Source organism: Xiphias gladius, chromosome 6 (assembly GCF_016859285.1).
Source record: "Xiphias gladius isolate SHS-SW01 ecotype Sanya breed wild chromosome 6, ASM1685928v1, whole genome shotgun sequence".
Classification (NCBI taxonomy): domain Eukaryota; kingdom Metazoa; phylum Chordata; class Actinopteri; order Istiophoriformes; family Xiphiidae; genus Xiphias; species Xiphias gladius.
The window spans coordinates 29,780,446-29,796,438 of NC_053405.1; the positions used below are offsets into that span (position 1 = coordinate 29,780,446).

The 15,993-nt window shown below is 38.5% G+C and overlaps 1 protein-coding gene across 2 annotated transcripts; it reads right to left on the bottom strand.

Annotated features, from left to right (window-relative positions):
- Positions 1-356: 356 nt before the first annotated feature.
- Positions 357-15,745, bottom strand: lrrc41 (leucine rich repeat containing 41). 2 transcript variants are annotated; one of them, XM_040129062.1, is made up of 10 exons: positions 15,458-15,745; positions 14,813-14,899; positions 14,614-14,672; positions 13,721-14,522; positions 12,362-12,598; positions 9,447-9,611; positions 8,751-8,849; positions 6,613-6,741; positions 3,369-3,441; positions 357-1,194 (listed from the first exon to the last, which is right to left on the bottom strand). In XM_040129062.1, the coding sequence occupies exons 1-10, from the start codon at positions 15,573-15,575 to the stop codon at positions 975-977; spliced, it is 1,989 nt and encodes a 662-aa protein (XP_039984996.1). In that variant the 5' UTR covers positions 15,576-15,745; the 3' UTR covers positions 357-974. The 2 variants fall into 2 exon arrangements, with proteins under 2 accessions (XP_039984996.1, XP_039984995.1); XM_040129061.1 differs by having other exon boundaries at positions 9,447-9,614.
- Positions 15,746-15,993: the final 248 nt, after the last annotated feature.

The following is a 15,993-nucleotide window of genomic DNA, read 5'->3' on the forward strand; positions in this document are numbered from 1 at the left end:
ACTAAAATTTAAGAATATACAAGGAAAAAAAACTGAATTTAAAGAAAAAATGTGTTACAGTATTTAGCTTTAAAACATCCACTAAGTAAAAGACTAAGCTCTTTTAAATCCGTTTTTCTGATTGTTTTTCTACTTGGTTCCTACTAATGATGAATTGGTAGTCAGTGTTGATGCTGTTGTCTAATGTAAAGTGATAATGAAGAGAAGGTGTGAGACAGCTGCTGTGAAACTGCTCGTCACCTCGACATCAATCCTCCAGCTTTTTCAGTTGTAAGTTAATGTCCACTGTCACTCACACTCTGTCCGAGAGAAGACTGGAAGTGTAACAGACGTTGGTTTAATAAACGATTCAAATGTCAAACTAACACGAGATGCTGTTATTTTCCAACTGCACAAAATAGCACAAATTAAATGTTACATTTGATGAATATACACAGAAGTAATGAAATGTGTCAAACACCTAATTACAAAGCAAAATGACTTATGTTCTACCATAACTAATGTCAGAAAAATTGTAATTACAGGAGAAAAACAATGTCAATGAGAAGGTCTAAAAACACTCATACAGCTTCATCCACTTATCGGCTGCCCACCTGTATGCTCAGTACAGTATGTGCACTCACACACAGTGCTTCCATGTGGCACTATACATCACGATGCAGACACAATGGAGGTTGTTTATCCGAACATGGTGAAAATACGACTGTTTACAACAGTCTTGCCTCTGTGGGACAGTGGAGAAGTGACTCATGCTGCAGGTGTGGTTTGATAGGGTTTTGCAATGTTTTGAAGGTTTTCTTGAGCAGTGAAAACTTGTCATTGAAATCTATGCAACTGTCTGAACTGAACTCAAACTGACCAGTCATTCTCCTCTATCAAAGACAAAATGACGAACTTTGCATAAAGTACTGATGTTTTACAGCCATCTCTCACTCCTACAAGGAGTCATAGCAGAGATTTTACTCCAGCTTTGTTCACATATTGCTGATGTGGTCTACCATTGTATCAGTGGACTTCCATCCTTCAACCAGTAGAACACAGTATGGACGGAGCCTTTTCAGCGCAGTGTTCCACGTGTCAGGGTCTCGATCCCCTGGGTTCTTCCTGAGGTCAAGGGTCAGTCGGTGTGGGGGAGGATGTGTCCTTAATCTCTCAGCGAACTCCAGCAGCTCAGTGGGCTGAATGAAGTTGGAGCTGTTCAGGACAAAAGGCATCGCGTGGAAATCACGATATAATGTATAAAAAATAAAACCCACAGAATTACAGTGGTGAAAGTTACAAGCAAAAGTCCCGCATTCAAAATGTCACTAGTACAGAAATATTATCAGCAAAAAATACTTCAAATATCCAAAGTAAAAGTACCTGCCTCACAGTATTATATATATTACATTATTGGCATATTATTACTGATATGTTAACATGTCAGCAGCATTTCAATGTTGTACATGACCCAGGTGGAGGTAAGTTTGACTACTTTCTATACTGTTTGTAGTTGAGTCTATAACAATGCATCATATTTTATAAGCAGATATTATCATTTCATGTAAAATCTTAAATAGTAGTAATAACTGCAAAGGAACTAATAACTGCGAAATAAATGAAGTAGAAACAACAGTATTTCACTCTAAAAGGTACTGTGTGTGTATTTATACACATATGTATACACATATGTATACACACACACACACACACACACACACACACACCCACACACACACACACACACACACACACACACACACACACACATATATGCATGTATTTACACATTTTTACAGTTAGGTCCATAAGTATTTGAACAGTGACACAATTTTTGTAATTGTGCCTCTGTACAGCACCACGATGGAGCTGGAACAAAGCCATCAAGCTGTGACTGAAGTGGAGACTTTACGCTTTAATTCCAGGGGTTTAACAAAATGACCACATTAACCGTTTAGGAATTACGGCCATTTAGACAACCCCGCTTTGGACCGCATACTGACAGCCCCCATGCACAGCTACCAAATCCAAATTCAACACTTGGAATCAACTCCAGTCCTTTTATCTGCTTCATTTGTCATGAAATTAAAAGGGAACAGACCACACCTGGCCACGAACCTGATTGTCAGACAATTGTCCAATTACTTTTGAGCCTTTGAAAATCAGGGTCTATGCATAAAAATGGCTGTAATTCCTATCCCGTTACACAAAACATATATAGATATACTGATATTGGAATTTTTTTAATCCAAAAAATGGTATCCGTATCCACCCCAAAAATCCAGTATCAGTCGGGCTCTAATAGCAATAGTTACATCGTATTTGAGTTCTCATTTGAAATAACGAGAGGAGTCATGGAACAAAACATTTTAGATGAGAGCTAGAGTACTGGTGTCCTCTCACAACAGTTAAAAGACAAGGCCCATGTTTGCCAGGGTTTCTTACTCATCAGTAAGAACTGAAAATACTGTACACACTTAAATAGTGAAATGCAGTTGCATTAAGATTGGACCAAAAGACTAGTGTGAAAAAAAAGAAATTTCAAATTTTATCCTTTTATATTTCTTCTGAGATAAAAATCATTAGCCACAACGACATAAGAGTTACCTATTTTAACGTTGTGGCTAAATTGTCTATATAACTATTTAAAATCTACATAATGTTTGTGGGCAAACTATACAATAATTTTTTTTTGTAAAACACACACTCACTTACATATTCACTTATCCTCAAAGTGTTACAGCTGTATGCCACAGTATGACTGCATGCTATATGACAGCTTGTGATGGCTTGTATATTATTTCTTACATAGCTCTGAATTTAATGATAGTGTGATGAATTAGTCTAGATCACAAGTTCAGTTAACCTTGTTAGGATGGCGCTTATTTTTCTGACTGATTTGGGATGAAGTCTTAGTTTGGTGCTGCAAGTACAAGCTAAACATTTCTTGACACAACATATTTCTTGGGATAATGCAAGGCAGTTTTTACCTCATACAGTACTCTGTTCTTTATTGAACAATATTATGGAAATTAAATCTACATGGTTCATCCAAAATGTGTGTACTTCTACACATATTAAAATGGTGTTGGATAAAGCATGTTATTATCTAGCAAATTATTCATCATCATTGGAAATGTATGTTTTTTTTTTTTTTTTAGGTAAAGTGTACGGTGTATATTTTATTGAAGTGGCACTGAGCAACACAAAGTACAATAAACACATGCTAACATTTTCAGTCTCAACAACATTAAAGTATTTTAACCTTGAGCTCAGGAGCCCATGTTGATGCTTTTTAATTTATCCTTGCTGACTTGAAAATAACTTGAAAATTTCTGATGTTGAAAACTGAAATACCGTATGTATCATGGTACATCAGAAGCTCTTACCTGATGTCAAGGCGTTTCACTGAGCTTGGTGAGGATCCTGAGAATAGCTCTGCTAGCACACACACGTTCTTGGCTGTTGACACATGCATTGACATTAGCTGCCACAGTTGAAACATTTGCTTTTTAGACTATACATGAGTTAGAGATACACCAACAGCACAAATACAATTCACATTTCTGTTGAGAGGGATTTAAATTGAGACTTTGTAAACAAGAAGACATTTTCCTTTGATTTCTGATCTGACCTGACTCGCCAGACTAAACTGTTAAAACTTTTATTTTATTTGATATTTTTGCAAGGGAAACAACCCGTGAGTACAACACCAACATATTAAAACCATTCAAATTGGCGAGCGTGTTAGCGGGAGTCTTGTTTGTGTTCACCTGAGGAATCTAAGTCCAGTAATCACTCTCTTTGAGTTCTGCTTTGGTCTCCACCAACTCTTGAGACATAGTGTACAATGGGTTTAACTGCTGGCAGCTGTTTATTTGAGCTTTTTCACTGAAAACAGCCGCTAGCTGTGGTTTGAAGTTGACATCGACAAATATGAGAGTCTGGCTGATTGTGGGAAACAGCCAGTAGGATTTTAGCTTAAGGGCAGAGAAAAAGAAAATGAACAGGATGAGAAAACACCAACTTAAATAGTTTATATCAGTTTCCTAACTTTAACTCTAAGTCACTACACTATTTTATTAGAAATCTTGCGAGTAGAATATTATCATTTTAATGATGTCATGTCACAACATATTTATAATAGAAACTGTAGCAGGTGTGCTCTATGCATTACTGTCTTCAAGTGTCACTCTTGATACAACCAACGTATGGCATCAAAGGAATTTTTAAATCCTACACAGAGTGGATTTTAGTTGTAAAGATGTATTTTTCATTCATATCATTTGTTATTTATTTATTTTATGGATTAAATAGAAACAATGTAACACATTCATAGAGGAATAAAGTTTATTCCACTGTATTTCCACAATAATGTGCAGTATTTTACGGTAGTTTATTGGAATAAAGAATTGGTCGATGTATGAAAACTCTTAAGATACACTCCACACTATAGAGATAACAAGTTGGATAGAGTACAGTCTAGACCTGCTCTACATGAAAAGTGCCCTGATATAACCTCTCTTATGATTTGGCGCTATATAAATAGAATAGAATTGAATTGAACAACATCATTGTGGTGAGCGATAACTTTTGGAATATTGGTGTGTTGTTGGGCACTTAAAGAAAATCAGGGAGAATATGATTAAATTATGAAGGAACAATGATGGATGAATCAAGAATTCTAAGGAGGACACTAGGGGTAGCAGTGTGTAAATTAATCCTAGTTATTCCTAGTTAATCCGGTGCTAAAGTAATCTTAAATTACTTTTTAAGGAAAAAAATGCTTGGTGCAGCTAGACGAAAATCAGGCATCTGACGCAAAGTCTGTTTATACAAACAGAGGCTAAATGCAAATAAATTTATCTTGCAATCACAACCTAATTATGTCATTATCACATATAACTCTTCTGGTATGTACACACACACACACACACACACACACACACACACACACACACACACACACACACACACACACACACACACACACACACACACACACACACACACACACACAACCAGAAGGTTAACAGGTGTCTGACTACTATTACATTTCCATGTCAGTGAAAGGACATTTTAATGGGCCAAACAGTAGACCAATCAGTGTGCTCTACATATTAGCAAAATCACAGAGATAATTGTTTTTGCTCAGATTTATGATTATTTGGTAAATAACTAATTGATCACTCGCTTTCAACATGCTTACAGACCTGGTTTCTCTACTACCACTGCTCTAGTCCAGATGACTAACCAGTGGCTTAAAGATGTTGATCAAAATCACTAGGGGCTGTATTCCTAGATTTTAGTTCAACTTTTGATTTAATTAAATATATTATGCTCTGTCATGTGCCAAGTAAGAATGTAATGGTTTCTCAAAGTCTACACTCTCTTCAAATATAAAAAATTATTTAGGACTCAGAGTTTATTACAACGACTGTTTTTCTGATTCTGTAAACTTTTTCTGTAGAATGACACATGGGAGCTGCCTTGGGCCTCTTCTCTACTCTGTTTTTACAAAGGAATTCCCATTTACCTTGGACCAAGGATCCATGGTTACTGTATGTGTGCTGATAATTGTACTGTACATTATACTCTGCTGGCACTACTAGTGATATAACTTAAATCTTATATGAGGAGCTGGAAAAGGTGGCTACATTTCAAGCTGGGAGCACTTCGATATCTTTTTACAGCCTTCCCTGTTTCATTTTCAGATCCTCCAGACTGATCCTTTCCAGAGTCAGTTGCTTAAAAGGAGCTCATGGTTGTTGAGCGTTAACATAAGGTTTGAGGAGTTAGATCATTCATCAGCTCTGGAATTTTCATCAGCTGACAATTCCTAATGGCAATTCTTGACCTGCCTTAAAAGTCCTAACGAGTCAATTAAAGCCAAACGAGTTAATGGAGGTTCTGAGTGTTTTACAAGTAGAAGGGTGGCAAAACTTTCGTACAATTACTTTTTTCTAATTTTGTCACAGTTACTGTTTTTTTTGATGAAATGAAAAAGTAACATGCATTAACATTTGAAGGAAGACTCATCTTTAATGTCTGTCTGCTGCAGGGGTTGTATTTACTTCTTTTCACTTTAAAAATCAACAAAATATGTAATTTGCCCAATGGTGCCCAAACTTTTGCATACAACTGTATTAGCTTCAGGTGAAATTTAATTTATCTTTTGGCACAGAATAAAGACAGTGGACTTAGACCCCTATCTTTTGCACTGAAGTGGCGCTATTGGGAGAGAGAAGGAATGATTACAGCAACTCATAACTCTGTCCACGTGGCATGAGAGAGTTATATTAAGACAGGCCTGAAAGAAAAACCAAACCAATCCCAGAAACCATAGGATAAGGCTCTTGACATAATTCATCACTTTTCATTTGATAATCATCAATTATCAGCTCAAGACCACATTCTTTGATAAATATGAGCATGTTGTGCTGTTGTAAAAATGACAAAGTTGAGATGGTAAGAAACAAGTTTGCTATGATGCTCTGAATACAAATATCCTAAAAAGGATTAGCAGCAGCTGCCTTAACACTGTTTGGAACCTAAGAATCCAGTAGCAGTATTGGTACTGATGTATCTCTGAAGTGAATCCTGTCAGGGGAAGGATGTGAAGGATGAGCTTACCTAGCCGATTCTGAGCCAGGCTGAGTGTGTGGAGAGAAGGCACTGTCTTTAGAGCAGCCACCAACTGCTGCAAACTGCCCTCTTTGTCACTCCACTTCTCAAGAAGGCGGCAGTCGTTACACCACAGCTCTGAGTAAAGGGAGAGAAAAAAAAGGGCAAAGAATTCGCCTCTGATGTGGGCTCTGTGTAAATTGGACATGGACTGAATTCTGTTTCAGACCTTCCAACCTGAAAATTTTGCTGATGGAGATTAATAAGTCACGTAAGTGCTCTTAAAGATGCATAAAGCAATTTTTTCATGGTGTATCTGCTTTAAAGTGGTGATCTTGAAGATTTCAATCCTGGTTGATTTGGCAACACCTGTAGTTACTGGTGGAAGCAGCAAATGTTGCTGAGTTTAATACTACCAGTACTTCTATGAGTGATTTTAATAATGAAAATTCTCTAAGAAATGATTGGCTGCCAAAAACATGATAATAAAATAATAAAATAAAAACATGATAATTCTGATAATCAATATATGAAAAAATTTTAAGATATAAGGTGTCAGTCTGGAAGATTTCAGTCCTGGATGATTTGGCAACACCTGTAGTTACTGGTGGTAACAGCAAATGAGATTTAATACTACAGGTCACCTACAGGTGATCTGAATTGATGCTGCACACGGCATGAGTCTGTAAACAGCAGGGCACAGTGAAGGAGCTGGTTACCTGTCTGAGAAGTTGGAGGTGTGCAGCCTGTTGCCTGCAGCTCTTCATCCAACAGCTCAGTGTTGGATGATGATGTTAATGTGAAGCTGCAGCTGTAGGAAATGTTGGTTTGCATTAGCAGTAACTTAATACAGCTTTTTTTTCCAGGAATGTTGCCACCCAGGTAATAATAAATATTGCAGTACTTTCATCAGTGGGCCATAGGCTCAGTCACCCCTGTGTTACCTCATCTGGTGATAGACAGTGACTTAAAAGGCATTTATTTAAATGAAAATCTTCCAGACTGCCACTTTAGGTACTATGTCCTTGCTACAGGCTGCAGTGACTTAATTTTTGTGTCCAGACCAAATTTGTGCATTTGATCCCTGGTCTCTGTCTAAACCTGACAGAATGTTTCTTGCTAAGGGATTCGTCTCGTACTAACCTTGTACTTTTAACCTTGGGGAGCCGGGTATTATATTGTGGGCAGAGGTAAATATATGGAGCCACTGCCAAAACTGAATTCAATTATGAACTGGTCTAAAGCCCCTCTGTGATGGATTTGGAGGTTTGGATGTTTGTTGGTTGTAGAAATCCAGCATCTTAAGGCTTGTTCACACTTCGGTACGGACACAGATGTGCACAGATGCAGACTTTCAAATAAAGGGTTCATGTGCACACAATTCTCTACATACTACAGTCTGTGGCCTGCATCTGCAGACGTGTACAGCAAAAGTGTAGAAGAAACAAGATGGCAAGCTCACAACAGGGAGAAGAGGAGCTGCAGTGGTTGTTATATTTGGCTGAGCAATGAGAAATAGTCTCTCCAGGGGTTTAATGCCTGGAGAGACTATTTCTGCACTCCCTAAAAAAATAAATTATAGAGATGTAGATAGCAATGGATCTCCTTGCACAGCCTTTTTTCAAAACAGTCAGCGAGCTTGTAGTGCTTACTGTCCTCTTGGTGTCATATTTTGGGCAGCGTATAGACATCCAAAGGGACATATGCAGATGACAAAATTTATGCCATGTTGGCTGTTTCTACTTTTATTATTCCTCCCTGCAATATTTAAAAACTGATCTGCTGTCAACAGTGCCAAATATGTCCACATGTAAATAATATTTTGAGCTGAACAGTGAGACTTTTTAAAACAGAGGTTTCTCTCTAACCATCAGCAGCAGAAGATACATTTTGGGCTCGGCTGGCCCAGCTGAGGCAGTAGTGGAAACATGTTATCACTGCTTGACAGATACCAGACAAACCTGGACCCATGAAAAAAGCCTAAAAGGAACTTGTGCAAGCCTTGCAGACAACACAGACCTGAAACCCAATCTAGACTACACCGGTTTTCAGCAGTATTGTTTCATTTTCAGGAAGGAAATCAGTCTACTTTTACTTTTATGCACCAGGTACCAGTTGGCATTCATGGGTTAATCTCCTTTTCTTACCTTCCAACTTGCAGTCTCTCAGTAGATTTAGGATCTCAGGGAGACAATCAGATAGCTTCATGTCTTCCAAGTTGAGACTCCGCAAGCAGTGATTTGACTCTGTTGATCAAAGGTCATTACTCAGAACAAGACTGATAAATCGGCCAGGCTGTTATTAGGGCTGGGCAGACATTGCAGTGCAGACATGCAAAACTAGGTTTGAGGTTATTTAGAAACACTGTCACCATTACATAGTTTGTTCACCAGACAGCACTGGCAAGTTATTTTGTCAACTGTAAAATATCCTGCTGAGTGTACATTGTGGTTAAATAAATAAATAAGTACATACATACATACATATATAAATGGGATCCATATCAAGATTGTTTGTTTATGTTATGTGTTTATATTTAAAAAGCATTACTATTGGCTGATGTTTCATTTTGTGATTTTTTTAAAACTCACAAATATTGATATCAGTATCGACCCTAAAAATTCAGTATCAGGCTATAATTTGGTTCACATGTCAACAGGTTGAACAGTATCAGTGTAGTCAATGAAAAGTTACTCCCCTTTTAGCAAATCTTACATACACACACAAACATATACATACATATACATAAACACACACAGACACACACACTAGTCCCCTCTTAAAGTTCAAGAGAGCCCTGACACCCAAACTGTGATGGAAGCCCTATTAACATGACACATTACCTGAAAGAGTGGTGAGGAGTTGGCTGATAGAGGAGCCAGTTGGTAATCTCATCCCAGCTATGTGAAGTGAGGTGAGATGTGGAGAACGTCTCAGCACAGATGTGATGAAGTGCAGATCTGTTTGGAGCTCAGCTACTTTGACTGTCAGCTTCTCCAAGGGCAGCTCTACTGAAAGAAGATTAGAAAACACTAACTTTAGGTTGATTTTTTATAAACAGTGCTTTAGTATTTATTCATGCAATATACAGTTTGTCTGACCTGTGGGTTTGTTTTGTCTGACTTTCTAACTGCTCCTCTTTTCTGACCCATCTAACTTTTTTTCAGTGATGGCACCATTCTCCCAGATAACCAGCTATTACATTGGTGAGTACAATGTTTAGAGATCTGTTAGACAACTAGCTGAACAACAGAAGGTTCATCGGCACCAATTTTGATAATCAATGAATCGTTTAAGTCATTTGTCAGGCAAAAATGCCAAGCATCCTCTGGTTCCAGTCTGCTGCTTTTCTCAGTTTTACATCAATGTACATCTAATATCTTTGGGTTTAAAACTTTCGTTTGGACAACACATTTGCAGATGTCACCTTGGAAAATTGTGACAGTTTTTTTTTTTTCCTTTTGCTATCTTCTGACTTACACAGAAAATAATCTACTGATTAACAAACAATTAAAATAACAGTTGCAGCTTTAATGTTATTATTACCAATATGCATAGTGGCCGATATAAACAACAAATTAAAGTAATGAAAAGCCAAAGATAGGTGCTTGAGCTACTTTACACACACGTAAAGTTACTCCAAAGAAGGACAGCTGCATGGTGGAAGTTTTCTCAAGCTTTATGTTTTACTTTATAACCATCAGGATAAAAAAAAACAAAAACCCAAAGCTTGAGAAAACTTCCACCATGCAGCTGTCCTTCTTAGGAGTTGAATTTTAGCAGATCCCCTGGTGTTTGAGCTATTTTATTACCAGTGTTGCTACTACATAGTTTTCCCACAAGAGAGCATTGTGACTGCACTGCTGGCAACAGACTAATCCCTGTGAGTCCAGTGAATGCATCTCCACTAGAGATGTTACACTCGAAGCAGACTACTCATACATAGTATAGACCTTGCAGCTGAAGTACTGCTACAGGATGTTTCAATGCCTTGCTTTACCATGCCTGCCTCCTTACGTCACACCCATATCAGAGAAGTGTCGTTCTCGTTTCGAATATGGGATGTTCATGTCGGTATTTCACAGTGATTAAACTCAGCTGTAAAGTCTGTTTGAAATTGATCAATTTCTTTATAATACAACCTTTATTTAAAAAATGACAATAAGAAAAACAGTAACACCACTTGCATTCTATCTGCATCATCATAGTCTAAGATTTAATCAATCCATATAAATGCAATACCAAGGATTTGTCCAGCAGCTAGTTCAGTGCTTCAGAAAGCTTTGTTTACACAATGCTAATCAAATCTCAGCCGACGTATGCAGAGCAGAACGCAGTTGGCATTTGTGAATCTGTATGTTAATATTAAGGTGCTTATTTTCACGTTATATATTACTTGAATAATAGTTGCCCATACCCCATAGTTTCTCCGGTATAACCTAAATAAACCTGACAGCAGTCTCGTCAGTCTTGCCTGGTGTTGCTGCAATAAGCCACTATAGTCCTCTTGTGCACACAACAGCAAAGTAGTTCAGCGGTGTAGGCTATAGCCCATCGGCAAATTTGTTTTTTATGTTTATTTGTGAAACAGCCATAAGTCAGTTCTAGCAAGTAAATGAACAACGGCCCTATCGTTTTCTCCCTCATCAGAATAGTGTTGATAGCCGTTATAAAACTCATGCTTGCAGTTTATCTGTTTACTTAGCCACGAGGCTAGCTAATGCTATGGTTTCTCAGTGGAAGACAGGTAATAAACCGTTAACATATACTGTTATACTCGTACTGCCTAAATGAGGTTTTGGTAAATGTATATGCGACTTGCACATCACTGTACATCTTACTGTCAGTGCCTTGGAACATTGGAAACATGACTGATTTTCTCCAAAGATATCATACTGGTAGTTTGTATATTCTGTATATAGTCAAGTTAAGTTCACTTGGAGAGTACTATCACATAAAGAAGCAATTCAAAGTGCTTTACAAAGTGATTAAAAGTAAAAGTTAAGTTTGGACATAGACACAGGCAAACATTACACACAGACACACAGACACAGACACACACTTACTTTTAATTACTTTTAGGGAAATTACACAGAATTGCTTTCATTTCCTAGAGACTTACCCTAACCATAACCACTACTTTCCTAACCCTAACCTTAACCAGTGACCCAAAAATCCACTTTTTCCCAACTGGGGACATGGCTTTTGTCCGCAATTGGACAAGCTGTCCCAAATCAACTGGTCTTTAGTCTAAAATTTGTCCCCAATAGTAATCTAGGTCTCACACACACACACACACACACACACACACACACACACACACACACACACACACACACACACACACACACACACACACACACACACACACACACACACACACACACACACACACACACACACACTTCCTAATGACAGTTTCCTGGCATCTGGAACTTTTCTGTCTATTCTGAAGCATTAACTGGTTCAATTCCTACTCATAAAAAAGATGAACAGCTTGGACATCACCATATGTAATCAAAATATGGCTCAAAGCTTTCTTTCTTGCAAGGGTTGTTGAAGGCTTTTTTCCTTTTTAACTGTGAATTAAATCTGAAAAATTAATTAGTAACACTGAGATTATTCTCCTTCTAACCACTGCAGGATTCGTTACTTAGTACTGGATTGGTTCAAGAACCTTGTGTTTCAACAGGTACAATATACTTTTAATCCTGCTCATTTCAAGTGTTACTTTACTTTGGTAGGAGCTTGACAGCACCTGACATGTCTGACTCAGCAGTCCTGGGATGATATGGTGAAAAGTGTGGTCCCCACATCACTGTTTGGATCTCCACGTGCAGGGATGTCACCTTGGGGCTTGCATCCAGCAGGATCTCTGAGAGCTTGGTGTACGGCAGGACGCCAATGTTCAGATCAGTGAGGGAGCTGCGGGAGCTCTCAGACAGCTGCTTCAGGGCTCGGGCCAGGCCCAACACATCAGAGTCCATGAGGGTTGCTGGATAAACAAAAATAAAAACAAATCATTGCTGTACAACGGAACAAATGTTGCATCTAGTGTTGTTAACTATTCTCTGAAGGAGAAATAATTCTATATTTCATATTTGTCAACTCATTCAATGGATTCAATACAATAATACTGTTTACAGATGACATGTACTTAAATGCATTCCTTTGAATTGTGTTGTATTTCAGGATGTTGTCTCTAAAAATAAAAGGGCAAAAAGTTGAGAGTTGTTCATGCATTACCTGGATTTTGCCAAAAAGAACCATGGCTTGGTATCAAATATAAGTGTCTCTCTGTGTGTGTCATATATATATATATCTATATCTATATCTATATCTACAATCTCTATATCTCTATATCTATCTATCTATCTATCTATATAAATCTATACAAATCTATAAATATCTATATAAATCTATAAATATCTATATAAATCTATATATATGATGTAATATGATGTAATATGATGTAATGTACCCAAGAAAGTACTGTTTTGGTATCAGTACCAAAGGTCAGGTATCAAATAATACCCATCCCTACAAAAAACTGATGTTCTTGAACACACACTAATTGGAAATCTGACTAGCTCATTATAGGCCAAGACAGTTAAAAGTACCCGGTGGAGTTTTTGACCTCTAATAGTGCTATTATGCAGTTTTTAGGTGCCTGCTTTGTTTGTCTCGTGCATGAGCACAAAGACACATGAGCCCTCCCTAATGCCCACAAGTGACACATATTCATTCCTGCCAATGGTTTCACACTATTCCACTGATCTACAGGAGGCAGTATTTTGACAAGCTATGCAGAAATGCACCAACAAAGGAAGTGAAAAAGAATGCAACCTAGCAAACAGGGATGTAAACAATGCACTTCAATACTTCAAAAATCAGCTTCACAAATGTTATATGAGGGAGGAAATGTATTCAGCATGTTTGTTAGACTTTAAGGATACATACAGGGCACATTTAACTGTCAACTGTTAATAATGCTAGAGGAAATTCCAAAACTTCCATTTGTTGATGTGGCTGGTAGTACAGATACATGATACTAAGACCAAAATGACCCCTGAACCCCCACCTCCAAACTTACCAGAACATTAATTAACAAACTTACAAAAGCTGTGAAGAGTTAGAGAGCGAAGGCAGAAAAATGTGGGTAGGGCAGAGTTCAGCACTCTGAGGGAGTCGGATCCACACTGCCTGATCTCCAGACAATCAATCTGTCCCGATGGACAAGCCTCTGCTGAGGGACCTTCACATGAAGTGAAGGTTCGACAGAGAGCCTTTGGGTCCAAAGTAAAGTTTGCTTTTCCAGATTCCTCCTTTACAGACACAGAATCCAACTTGGAACGTTTGCATGGGATCACTTGATCATCCTTATGTTCTGAAACCCTCGTGTCAAGACCTGGACTGCAACTGGCCCTGTCTGCACTGGCTGAAACGGCTTGTGAAATACAGTTTTCCTTTTTGCTGTGCATGAGGATCTTCAGCTCGGGATTTACATACTGAGATCCCCTTCCGTGTAGGAGCCAGGCCAGCACAATGGGACACTGCACGTGTACGACAAGTTTTTTAGCCACCCCGTGGTCGAGCAGGCGATGGAGAACGTACAATGCAGTTTGTGTCTTCCTCTTTGATAGATCAATGGACTGCGATACACCAACACTCCTGATACGCTTCTCCAGGATGTTCAGAAGAGGCCGCTGCTCAGCAGTTAAACTTTGGAGGGGCTTATGCAAGCTTGTAATGAGTAAAAAATGTTTGATACATTTAGCTGCAGCCCACAGGAAGGATGGTGTGTTTAAATTAGTGATGTTTCTTTTGACAAAGGGGTTCGTGAAGCCATAAAATACAAGTGTAAAAAGCATTCTCATTACTTCATGTTTAGCCTCTTCTTCGGTGTGAAAGTCTACTGCCTGAAATATAACACAGGATACTTATGACAAATGGGTCGTAGATGTTACCATACATTAGATTATTCATAATTAAAGGAGGCTTTACACCTACATTGTTAGGTCCACACATGTCCTGTAAGATTCCAGCCCATCCAGAGTAAGTTGATACACCTGAGAGAAGGCAAACAAAAATTACATTAAATAGAAATTTAATTACGAATTTAATTCCTCTGATCAAATCTATATACTGTCTCTATGAACAAAGGAAAATAGAGAACACCATATGTTTGTACTTCAACTACAGTTCTTACCTCTCTGATTTAGCTCAGGCTGGAGCTCATCCAGTTGACATACAGTCAAATGAGGAAGAAGATCCGTGATGAGAGGCGTTGGAAGATCTAAGTTGTGACAGAAAAGTTAGGACATTCCAACAGTGGACACCCAACTCCTTCATCACCACTGAGTAACGGTTATCACAACAAAACAAAACAAAACAACAAAACCTTCAATGTGTCTACTATGAATGGATGCTAGGACACTGGCAGGACAACAAACAAATATCGTTTAAAGCGCATTGGAATTGACGATAATCCATGTGAGAAACCAGACATTCAGTGGTTTGTAAGGTATATGCAGGCTAACACTAGACGATTAGCTTTCATTGTATTAAATATCAGATTCGCAATCTGGAGATTTCGGGGGAAACCTCTTGAATGAATGGTATTGTGGGATGTTACTTTGGGATATTTACTGAAAACTAAGGGCCATAAACTTGGGTTCAGTGCAGCTATGTCTCCACTTATCGGATGAGTAACGTTAGTTACATGCTAGCTTCTACTAACAGTTAAGAGTTAGCGTAACTGCCTCCTGTTCGGAGTGTTAGCTCTTCGTGTTCTCCAACTCTTAATGAACGCTACCGCAACATAGGCGTAAATATTAAAATATTCCACGCTTACCAAGAACAGCCTTAATGCCCAGCGCAGTAAAATGTTCCCTGACAGCGTGGAAACATATCTCCTTCAGACATATCTCCTTGGGGTTTTTTTGGTCTGCTTTGCCGGCTGTTTCGCGCATTGTTTCTTATTAATGTGTGTATCATTTACTACTGTCGTTAATCGCGATGCGAATACAGCCCAACTGACAGCAAACGGCACCGTTTCCACCCACGTCGGTTCGAGCCAGCGGTTCGTCTTCTTTTAGGTCTCTCCTCCTGCTTGACGCCGTACGGCGGCTGGCAAACAGCGAAAGTGCGCACTACCGCCACCAGCTGGTATGTTCTCCTTCTTCTTTAGGTTTAATGGCAGGCTCCAGACTGACATAAAAGACGCAAGTCGCCGCGCACTGTACCATGACAGTTTGTAACTTTAATTTTTGAAAAGTAAATATTCCGCATAGTTTCTTGCAGGTATTTAAATAAAGCCCTTCCTACCTGTAATTGTTTTGTCGCCTACCTCCCATCAGACCTTTGATACGCCGCTCCCTTCCCATTTCT